Source organism: Strix uralensis, chromosome 8, assembly GCF_047716275.1.
Source record: "Strix uralensis isolate ZFMK-TIS-50842 chromosome 8, bStrUra1, whole genome shotgun sequence".
NCBI lineage: Eukaryota > Metazoa > Chordata > Aves > Strigiformes > Strigidae > Strix > Strix uralensis.
Genome location: NC_133979.1, coordinates 25,591,236 through 25,603,296, shown reverse-complemented (window position 1 = coordinate 25,603,296; position 12,061 = coordinate 25,591,236). Strand labels below are relative to the sequence as shown.

The 12,061-nt window shown below is 43.0% G+C and overlaps 1 protein-coding gene across 3 annotated transcripts in view; it reads right to left on the bottom strand.

Moving 5' to 3' along the window:
* DENND1B (DENN domain containing 1B) overlaps window positions 1-10,405 on the bottom strand; it is a 170,507-nt gene extending 160,102 nt beyond the window's left edge. For all 3 annotated transcript variants that reach the window (XM_074876747.1, XM_074876748.1, XM_074876749.1), the window contains exons 1-2: window positions 10,115-10,405; window positions 7,269-7,333 (exon numbers count right to left, since the gene is read on the bottom strand). In XM_074876747.1, coding sequence (XP_074732848.1) covers window positions 7,269-7,333; window positions 10,115-10,131 — 82 coding nt within the window. In that variant the 5' untranslated portion in view covers window positions 10,132-10,405. The remainder of the gene's footprint in view (window positions 1-7,268; window positions 7,334-10,114) is intronic.
* Between the last annotated feature and the right edge of the window lie 1,656 nt (window positions 10,406-12,061).

Genomic DNA, 12,061 nt, shown 5'->3' with positions numbered 1-12,061 from the left:
ATTTCTCCAGCAGCTCTCACCCTTCCCCCTCCTACACACACATATCTGCACCCACCTCCAAATTACACATACATCCAAGAATCTCTGTAGGTTGGTGGAAAAAAAAAAAAATCTATAGGAAACGAGGCCCTGAAAACCAACAATATTTTCCTCCACATATTTGCATCTGTAAAGAGAATCTGAAAGCTAGAGTAACTACTCTCCATTTCTCAGTCTCTGGAGAATGAAAGGAAAAGGGAAAAAGCATCAAAATGCCAATCTTTATCTTAGAGGCAAAATCATAGTTGCCTTAATTGTTTTTGTTGTTCATGATTCTCCAACACTCACTCTTTGCTAGTGACAGTCCAAACACACAGAAGACACTGTTCATACCCTGAGAAGCTTTCCAATTAAATGAAAGAAATTTAAATATAATGAAAACATTCATTTAGATATATCTGGAGGGTTTAAAGCTATACAAAAGATTATAATTTATGAAGGACTTACAGGTATGCTTGGTGCTTGTACACAAGAGAGCTTCAGCTAAATGCTGGCTTATATTCCTTGGTTTTGTCAAAAAGGATTAAAGTGATACACAAACTCAGACACTACCTGCTTTTGCCCTCAACGCATTTACATAATCCTCAACAAAGGACTGAAATATTCTACTCCTAATCAATCGTTAATCCTGTAGAGAAAGCAGGCGAGATTAAATGTCCTCTTCCAAGCTTTTTAGGTACCACTATTTGAAAATTACAACAGGAAAAACAAGAAAACGTTATAGGAAAGTAGCACTAACCTAAATAAAAACATGAGTTAATGAGATGGGGCAGGGGGGTGTTAATGAAACTTCAGAGCACTATGGAAAGAAAGCTTTTTTTTTTATATACAAAAACTGCATCCAAGACTAGAATCAGATGGTCCACATTGTGAAATGGCATTGTACAAACTGAAAAAGCATCTTTAACTTTTTATTGGTGTAAAATAAATTCTAATACAGTAACACAGTATTTGAGACTAAAAATCAACAAATAAACGAAACTTGTAAGAAAGCTTATCTAGCTCACAGCAATATATGGTTGCTCTTCATAGTCACCTGAAGAACACAGCATGCTTTAAAAAGTTAGAGAAACCTATCTTTCTGCAGGCTGGTACTTATTTAGTATCCTTCCAGTTAAAACCAACAGTGAAAAAGGCTGACAGCTTATAAAGATTATATCAAAAGTTTTAGTTGCTCTTAAAAACTCCTGCAGACTTCATATATTACACTGATAGAATTATCTTTTTAATCAGGTTCAAATGATGCTCTGCAAAAAAAAAGTACGGCAGAGGAAAAGAGTTATCTGATCAGCACGTTACACCCACAGGCTCAGAGTCTGTGGTTAATAAACAGCTCTCTACAGTGAAAAAAAAAAAAAAGAAAGAAAAAGAAGAAAAAAAAATAGTGCTTGCTCTGATCACAATCCTGAAAGCAGCTTTGGAAGACTTAGTCAAAACCCCACCAAAGCTAGACAGGTTATGTAGTTTCAGGAAGGTCCCAATTCTGAAAAAAAGTTTAATGCAGTTGGTAGCTCTGCCCATGGGTATCTTATTAGTACCTTACACAGCACAATCAAACCTTATACAAAGAATTTTGCATTTCTGGCCTAATTCCTGGGCTTAATTGATCTAGTTCTTAAACTCCACCAATACATGATTAAACTGGTTTTCACAGCTTTTCCTTGAAAATTTAATGAAAAGACGACCCTTTAAAGAAAAATAATTTAGAGATCATGCATCACTAAGATTTATTATCATTCTGGCACAGGCAAGATAAACTACAGGAGTTATTCATGCAATTCAACACAACCTATTAAACACCTTCTCTGAAAATCACGTATCTAGCCCTAGAGCTATAGCAGTCTTCCCAGCATTTAAAGAGGAAATAGAGACAAAGCAATCAAATTTCAAGCCTTATTCAAACAATTATTCTTTGCTTGAACAGAAAACGAACTGCTATTTCAAAGGGGTTTTCAAGTAAAATTTGAACAGTCAGGACTAAAGTAGTCCTAGACCCAAACCATGACATTCAGTGGTTGAATTTCCTGGATCTACCCGCACACTCCGTGGAGCCTTTCTGTTGCTTTTCATATGTGCTATATTCAAAGAAAATGAAGGTGTAGCAAACAGCACTCTTAACCACACAAACTGAAACCAATCTGAGTCATCATCTTCTTGGGAAACTGTGGACAGAAATGGTGAAGACCTTATGTTCGCAAAAGTTGTTGCATATCACCCTTCTACTGCTAGCTGCTACATTTGCATTGCCTTTTGTGTCTGGCCTCTCCAATCCAGTTTTAATAAAAAATCAATATATGACACATAGTTTACAGAATGAATTAAAGCACCAACTTTATCTTTGCACATTTAACCAAAATCTAAAATTCAGACATGTACATATGTCTGCACATACTGTATATGTTTGTGCATTGATAAATATACACTCTTCACAAAGATTAATTACACTGGCATTATTATTTTGGACACGTTCTGCAGGAGAGTGCAGAAACATCAACTTTCCGGAAATTCAGTTTACTTTTCATGATGGAAGGACCTGGATAAAAAAAAAAAAAAAAAGGAATAAAAAAAAGTCGCAGACTGCCTTGGTTAGCCAATTTCTAGGCTCAAGCATATCTTACAGTGCCAGGTTCTGTATAACTTTCAAGAGACAAGAGAGTGCCAGGGAAGAGTAAAGTCACTGTAGGTGCAGCTGTCATATGATCTTGAATCAATAGCCTCACGTGAGACTATGCACTCAGGACAACTGTAACACTGCATTACTCCCAATACCTAGAAAGGGTGATTCAGCACAAAGCACAAAAAACGCATCGTTTTACTCTGAAGAGCAATGTTCATCCTTAAAATAACACATCAGTTTCAATAATATTAATATCTGTTACCAAGTTGTCCTCTGGGTCTGTAAATGAAAATTTAATACAGAAGGCCAGCTGATTATGTTAAAATGGGCACACACTTTTGCTATTTCTTTTGTTTGCTTGCTCACTAAGGAGTGACACAGGAAAGAATGATAAAAATCTACAACTGCCTAGGGGGCAACATAAAACCTTTTGCTATAAGGTGCTACTGACACTGCAAGCCAAATTCAAAATTAACAAATATTGGGCTGTTAGAATAGCTTAGCACTCATCGCCCAGTCACTTCACAAACTCTGGTGAATAGAAGCTAATTCATCTCAAAGTCTTACGAGAAACGGGTGACGAATTCTCCCACCAAAAAGTTGTTATACTAACTAGTTACTATGTTGCAACGTATCACCTTAATGGATGCTTACCATCTGGACCACGCTGCAAAGGACTGGAAGTTATGACATAGACTACAATCTGATTTTGCTCCTAAAGCGTTTTTTTCTCCTCTTTGGAATATATGCCTCAACCATCTAATTAAATACAGCTGAAATGCAACTTTCAAGGTAAAGTCTTAGGTGTAGTATAATATCAAAAGCATCATTTACTCTGAAAATAGAGTAAACAATATATTCTAAATTGAGAGAACCACATCCTGTTTTGCACCAAGAGTAGGCATTAAGCTCCTCTAATAAACAGAAGATTTATTTTTTTAAGATAACATGAGTGAAGAATAAACAAAGCTTGTCAGCTACAGCAAAAAATGTTACAATTCATGCTATTAGTTCAATGGAGTGGTCAATTACAAGAATATTTACATAGAGTACCCTTTTTTCCTCTCCTGCCCCAAAAATGGGAAAAGTGTTAGAAGATCACTATTCTAGCAATTCTATGGTGCATTCCTGTAGCTTAAAACAGAGAGGAGAAGAGAGCAGCCCAAAAGGATGATCTACTCAGTCAAGAACACAGTATTAAGAAATATCCAAGCACGCAAGCTACTCTTAAATCACAAAAAAGAGGTATCCAATGGGAAACCAGCTATAATTAAAGACACGCCAGCACAACTGAGCCTTTAACCAACTCAAGAGCTGCCTACCATACATGAAGTGATAAATATATTAAACTACATGAAACCTCTTAAGGTGTTTACATTGAGCAGAAAATAATGTTGGGAATAATTAGTGGAATGATTTAAGACCAAATTTCACAATATATATAAACCTTGCTGCATTTTGTGTATGTAAGATCTTTTACAGCTGGACCTAGGACATTGTCCGATCCAAAAAATTAACATTCCTTGTGAGCTATGCTATAATTAAGAAGTTATTTAAAAATACTTTTCCGAAAGCATAATAATTTTAACATAATTTTCATCATGTCACACTGTTGCAGGCATATAGCATCTTCACAAAAACATCCTCTTATTAATAGCTACACAGGGCTACCTCAATTTTTGTTAGAACAGTGACACGCTGGCACAGGGAAATTAAAATGCAGGAGAATGCACACTACAGCAAAGCTTGAAAAGAAAAATCTTAAAGATACATGGGTCACATTAAGGTCTTCCTCACTCTTAAGTCAGCTTCTCCTGCTGCTCACTGATGCAGGAAGATCATAATTTTGTGGCTGTGATATTTCCACGGCAACACTGGTGACAGTGATGTCACAAATTCAGCCCTGACATAGCTTCAGGATCAAGTACAAGGAGCAGATGGGATGCGAGGAAGAAAGCCCCTATTTAAACACAAATCTCTTTCATAAGAAAGAAAGAGGCATGAGCAAAGAAACAGGTGAATGGATCACGTTTTCAAGTATGATATATTCAAAAGATTATCCTAGCATGAAAATCTATTTAAAGGCAAGACCTACAATACAGGGTAACTGTCAAATTTGTTAGGCCTTATAATAAACCAACCTTGAAAGCTCCCTGTTTAGCATGACAAGCCTTGTGTTCCATTTCTAAAGTGGCAGTGAAGACAATACACTTTTGTCCCTTGTGAATTTCTTTTAAATAACTTTAACATTCAGATATATTAATTTGATACATCACTGTGCTCATAATACCATATGTAAATATGATGTCAAGCCCCCACTGGAGTGCGTTTGTTATCTGAATTAGATATAATATGAAAGAAATTAAAACTAATCCCAGATGGGTCACCAAGTACAGCAGGATGGTAACCGGAATATTCAGCCAGCACAATTTGATTGTTAAAAGGGGACTGTACTTTTGCACTGATTCACAGACTCATGCAAGAATCAATACAGACTCCAAGCCACCAGAAACACCCCTAAACCCCTTGCCAGTCACATGCCGCAGGCTCCAACTCTACCAGTATCTGACCTCCTTTCTGCCTTTGTCCATCCCGTGGACAAACAGCAACTGAGCCCACACAGGGTAGACAGGATGACAACAAAAAGTGGAACAGAATAGGGTACACCCACAATACAGTCACAAATTCAGCCTCCACATTAACTCAGGTCACAGTTTAAGGTGATACACAGATTTCTTAAAGACACCACTCTCCACAGAGGACAACCAATAAGCAGCATGAAACACCCACCAACGGAGGCAGGGGAAGTGACTACAACCAGAATTCAGGTGTAGGCAGTCATTCACAGAGCTACAGGTAACAAGAAGTGGTTTCTTATGGCAGCAGAGGCAGAAAGATGCAAAGCAAAAATCAGAAGTCAGAAGGGAGATAAAAGGAATTAAAAGGATATAGATCCATGTTCCGATCACAGAAGAAAAAAACTCACATTTTTCAAGATTTCAAGATGAACACTTCAAAGGATTATCAACAGCCTAGCTCTCAGGAGCAAAAGGAAGAAAGGGAATAAAATCTGCAAGTTGAAGCTGGGCCTAAGTTGAGATGTGAACTCCCGGGAAGGGATGTCAGGTGCCAGAGGACAAGGAGCCAGAGACTAAATGCACAACACAAGGAGGAACGGATCATGAGTCAAGTAGCTAAGCAGGGTTCACAGACATCATCTATGAAATTACGAAGATAAAAACTGCAAAAGGGAGAGAACAGAAGGTAAAAATGTGCCATGATACAAACCACAACAATGATCAGAGAGTTAGGAAAGCCCATCTGATTCCCCAAACTATGACTATACCAACAGCAAATCAAAAAAGCAGGCAATAAACCGAAGGACACTGGCTGGTCACCAAAGAAGTGAAAATATCTAAGGATTGCACCAGCACTGATATGTCATTCCACAACTAAATGAACAATCTTATGAAGAGGAGAAAAAAAAGAAAAAAAGCAGATATCAACAATCTTATGAAGAGGAGAAAAAAAAAGAAAAAAAGCAGATATCAATGATGGATAATATATAACACAACAGGTACAGAAAAACCTGTTGGGATTGTCATGAAAAGACCTAAAGAACTACAATTGCTTAGCTTCAACAAAAATGTTTTTTGTAAACATATATTAGGCATGTACTCATGACACCACTAACAGAAATGTTGGCTGAAATTTAAAAAAAAGGAATAGTTCAGGGCTATAAACTTCTACAGGCTTCTAACCTGTTAAGAGTAGCAAACTCTGGAAACAGCATCCATTAGCACAGTAGGATAAGAAATATACTCAATTTTAAGATGCAGTTTATTGTTTTTACAATTGTGATTAAGACACAGCTGTCACAGACTAACACAACTACAACACAACCCCAACAAGACAACTTGTCTCCCCGTGTTTTTGTAAGGCCAACAACCTCGGATGAGAACACAAACCGAGCGCCCTCAATGGACTTTCTAGAGGTCTCTAATTTCAGCACTGGAAATCTCATCTTCTTTTTACCCAAGAGGAAAAAAGCTTCTCTCAGATAACTTTTGCACTACTACATCTCTTTTACCACGTGTTTATATAGACATGAAACTGATGGCTACTATAAGCCCAAGTCAGCACTCATTGCTGTTTGTATCATGTATCAAACCAAAGCAGCTGCCAAACATGAGCTAGAAAGGAAGTTTGTTTCTGTTGTTTAGAAAAGAACTTACTTTCTCCCTATCACACTGATCAAAATTAACATTCCACTGATAGACAGAAGTAAATTGCTCTTCAAAATGAAATCCTATATAAAATCAACATTTTAAGGCCTAAGAACTGTAGGAGATTCATTTCAAGTCCAAGCTTTGCAAGTATTTCTCTCAGAACAAAAATATTTTTACAATAACCAAAATGAAAATATAACAATAAAACCCCATGACAAATATGAATTAACACACTAATAGATTTTAAAAGGCAATAAAATAACCATAGTCGCTTTCTAATACAATTCCAATCCAACAGCAATTCAAAACATATCAGGATGCAAACTATTTTTTTTTCTACCTCTTATTTCTATAAATAAATATCAATAGGCTTGGTATATTACCTTCATTTTCAGATGTTTGGCACTTTACTTTCAGCACCAAATCAAAGGTACGTTCTGGATTTTCCCTAGAAGAAAAACACACAATTAATTGTATATGTTTCACATAGTGTTTCTACTGTGTTATATCTTCTACGTTCTATTTGTACAGAATAAAATTAAAATAGATTAAAATTTCATTAAAATAAAATTAGAAATGAAATTAGTTCTAAGGAAGAACCAAAAAGTCACATTTCTCTATACAGCCTTAAAGAATAAGGAAAATAAACAAGGTAAACCGTGTGATTTAAGTGATACTGTCACTACCTGATACATCAAATAGCTTAAGGTACTCCATCACACCATACCTAACAGCTGGGAAAAAAGTGCAACTAAAATCCTTATCAATCAATCTGAAACATATTAATGGAGTCGTAGGCAGCCTTTTCTAAAGCTACATTTTATTTCGACCTAATAGGAATAGCCCATCATTAGACTTCCATTTTAATTCCACCAATTTAGCCATTACCCTTTAAGTGTATATGATTACCTCCATAAGGCTGAAAATCACTAAGCTTTCTCTTTCACAAGAAATTGATCGCTGACTTTGACTTTAAAGGCTGAATCTCTGGCATGATTCACTGAGTGAGAAAACATTAACTAGGGATGGATGCAATCCCAAGCTAGCCAGGAAGATAGGGCCTCCCTATCTGCAGCAGCCATCGTGGTCAGCTCTGCGTCATGGCCAATGTCTCTTTCACCTCCCTGGTAAATACACACCTGATAATAATGAACTGCATATGCTAATAGCAATTAGCACTCAACTTAATCCCTAACTAAATATTTATTAAAACAGTTCTAAATGCCATGACTATACCACCCACCTCTCTCTGCCTACCCTGCACACTGCTATTTATATTAAAAACAAGTGGTATAACCGCACCCGTATCAATTATCTATTTAACCACATAAAAGGCTCACACTTGAACTCACTTCGTGGGTAATACTCCCACTGAAGTTAGCTGGGGTTTTAGGTAAATAAAAAAATCCAAGACTTGGTTCCAGGTTTCTAGAATGCTTCAAATAAAGCATGCAGCCAATTATCACACTGTTGTTTCTTTAAAGAAAGTTTTGAATGAAATCCAAAGGCTGAGCTGGGGAAAATTTCAGCTGTCACAAATTAATTGATTCAGTACGTGCTTGCACTGACCTCAGCACTGTCATCAACTGAGACATGCAATTATAGTCTAATTCAGGTTATGGACACATTACCCACCCCTATCACAATCTTTCCTTGCATTGTATTTTAAAGCATTTAGTTGGGAAAATTCTGTATCTACCGATCCTGTGTGTAGGAGATCAAATTCTGCTCTGAGTTTCAACAGCCTAAATCCAGGACATTGGAGATTTACACTGGTATTAAAGTCCATCCATTGTTCCTCTGGCTGTTGAGCACGTTCAGAATGAAACTGATAAGGTTTGGCTTCACTGAGCCACCTAGAAAAGCGAACCACAAAACCCTTTCCTTTAGAAGAAGTGACATCTCCCCGTGGTGTAACTCTAGCTCAGACACTCAGCCCATTTACCCCTTTCATTTCTTCCTAAAACCCAGACCACACAACGTTGGGTTTTTAATGTGAATCGGTTGAAGTGTTACAAACACCAAATGAGGGTTTCCACCTCAACTCCTGGCTGATTTGCCCTCATGAAGAAAGCTCTCTGAAGTAATACTGCCTTCCGTCTTTCACTATACCACTCTAAATCTGTTTTTGCAGAAAAATACTTCTAAGTTTACTCCTCACATCCCACTACACTTAGAAGTGTCACAAATGTGTCAAACTAATCTGAGAATTGTCAGACTGCCTCTCATTTCCTTTACAACTACCCGGTAGCAGCCTGCTTACTCATCGTATATTTACACCGAGATTTTTGTCAATTCTTGAAACCCGTGTTTAACATCTCGCTGTTCCCAGGGTCAGCAAGACCGGGCAGCCACTCCTGACGGCTAAGGCTGGATAGCAGTGCTTCCCAACTCCTAAAAACCTCTTTTGCACCTGCTATACCATAATGGCAAGAAGAAGGCTTGTCATGACTGCCGAGATGAACGGCACAGCCTTGCCCGCCAGCTGCCGCAGGCAGGGGCACGCCAGGCAGCGGCACTGCTCCCAAGGCAGGGCGATGGGCCCGCGGGCCGCGGCCGCACTCCCGCCACGCCGGCCGGGCGCCTCAGGAGCAGCCTGCCACCATTTCACGATCCCCCTTCAGCGGCCACAGGCCGGCGGAGAGCAGGCACCGCTCCGCCCGCGCCCCGCCACCGACGCCTCGGACCCGGCGCGGCCGGCGGCTGCAGGACCGCGCTGCCCCACCGCTGCGGGAGGGCGAGGGCAGGGCTGGGGCTGCCGGCGGGCCGGGAGGCGGCGAGGGGCGGGGGAGCGGCCGGCGGCGCTGCAGCCGCCTCCTCCCCCTGCCGCGGGCCAGGGCGGGGGGCGCCGCCCCGCCGCGGTGCGCGCCCCGCTCCCCCCGCGCCGCGCCGCGGGGCCCGGCCCGGCCCGGCGCGCAGCGCCCGCTGCCGCCCGCCCGCCCGCCCCGCTGTCACTCAGCGGCCGCGGCGCGCCCGGCCCCTCGCACGCTCCCGCCGGGTGGGCTCCCGCTCCCCCCCCACCCCTCCTCCTCCTCCTCCTCCTCCTCCTCCTCCTCCTCCTCCTCCCCTCTCGCCGGCAGGCCGGGGCGGCCCCGAGGCCTACTCGCTGCCTGCCCGCCGCCCAGCTCGGCCCGGCCCGGCCCGCCGCGCCTGACAGCCCCGCCGCGACCCCCGCCCCGCCCGCGCCCGCCCCGCCGCGGGCCCTGGCCGGCCGCCGCCCGCCACTCACTTGAACCTGCTGTCCATGGTCACATCGCGGGGCCCCGGCGGCTGCTCCAGCGCCCCTCGGGCAGAAGCGCCGCGCCCGGCGGGGGCGAGGGGGCAGCGCCGGCCCCTCTCCCTTCGGCGGCGGGGGCGGCTCAGCGCTGCGGCGGCGGGCGGCGGCCCATGGCTGCTCCGCTCCCCCGGCTCGGGCCGCGACTGCGGCGGAGCGGCGGCACCGCCTCCTCCCCTCGTCTCTCAGTTCCTGTTGCAGCCGCTCCGGCACCTTCTGGGAACCAGGAAGCTCCGCGGCGGCCCGGGGAGCCGCCGGGGCCGGTGTCACCTGAGCCCGGCGGGGGAGGGCCAGGGGCCGAGCGGGAGGCGGCGAGGGGCCGCGGGGCCTGCCCCCGGCTGTGGCGGCCAACAGCCCCGGCCCGCCGCGGCAGGTGCGCCGGGCCCGGCGAGGGAGCCCTGCCGCGCCAGGCCAGGCCAGGCCCCGCCGCAGCCCCTTCCCGCGGCGGCCCGGGCCCGGGCGGAGGCCCCTCGTAGGTGGGGCAGGGCAGCGCCTCGGTCATGCTTCACCTCGCGCACACCTTCACCCGCTGCAAAACAAGCTCCTCGGATAAGTCCGGCGAGTGTGTTAACCGACACATCTTAACACTCTTTTTGCACAGCGGGCAAGTGGAGCTTTTCATACGAAAGGTCATAAATGTTAATTTAACCTGCCCTAATCTGCTTAGCTTTTATTTTTATCGAGTGCTAAACAAACAGGCTCCCAAACTGCTCAAGAGGTGGTGCAGTGGGGGGAGGCGCTGGAGTAAACGCACCGTCCTGTAAACACACATAAAAAGCTTTATACCCTCGAGTGTTTCCAGTGAGTTTGGAAACGAAGAAAAAATAACACCGTCCTTGAGAGGCTTCCAAGTCTCATTCATCTGAGAGACACTGAGCAGCCAAATTCCCACCTACACCAAGTTTCCCTCACCAGCTTAGTATCATTGAAATGAAAAAACGCATGGAATAGACTCTGCAGTACTGGGCCAAAGGAAAAACGTCATTCTTCTCCCTCTTCTTCCAGAAACTAATCATCGTATCAACAGTTAAAAAGAAGGAAAAAAATTCAAGCCAATTATATATTAAACACATAAAACAGCGTTCGTACATTGCTGAGGGTGAAAAATCAAATATTCAAAAGTCAGGAAATTACAAATACTAACTTTTCCAAAGCAATATCGTTTTGGCTTCATTACACATCCTACACACCTCACAGGATATAGATTAAATAATAATAAAATGTATAGATGTGCAGCGAAAATGACTGAATGTTGCAGCAGAAACCTTAGCTTTGGGATTTTCTTGGGTTTTCGAGTACTTACTTTCCCAGCCTTCATTTTGCAATAATTGTTGGCTCTGTTTTAACAGCCAGTATTTGCAGCTCCCACTGAAGTAAATGAAATGGTTTGGGGCTTTGTATCCTTCACACATAACCACGTGCTTCGTATATAGCTCAGGGGTTTTTTAGAAAAAATCATCAAACGTCTATTTTTGTGTACCATGAGAGGCCCTTGCAGCAGGCAGCTTTAACTGGCCCGCTGTTAAATGTCGCTTCTCTGGTAGGATCATTCTGGACTAAAGGGCCGGGAGAGCGGGGCAGCGATGGGAAGAGCTGGGCAGGGACCCTTGGCGGCAGGACCCGGGGCAGGCTGGCTGCATCCTGCACACAGGGCTGTTGCGGAACCAAAAGGGCTTCAGCAGCAGCAAGGAAAGCTGGGGACACAAGAAAGCGTGCCTGGGGAGGGAAACGATCACAGTCTTGTCTGTACATCTGTCTCTCTACCTCCCTTCTGCCCGCTGTCTCTCCCCCCATACATACTGTAAAACACACAGAATTTGAAACTCTTTGCTGCAAAAAATGACCAATAATTTAGCAAGATTGAATTTAGATTGGATGATTATTCATATAGTGAGACTTTTT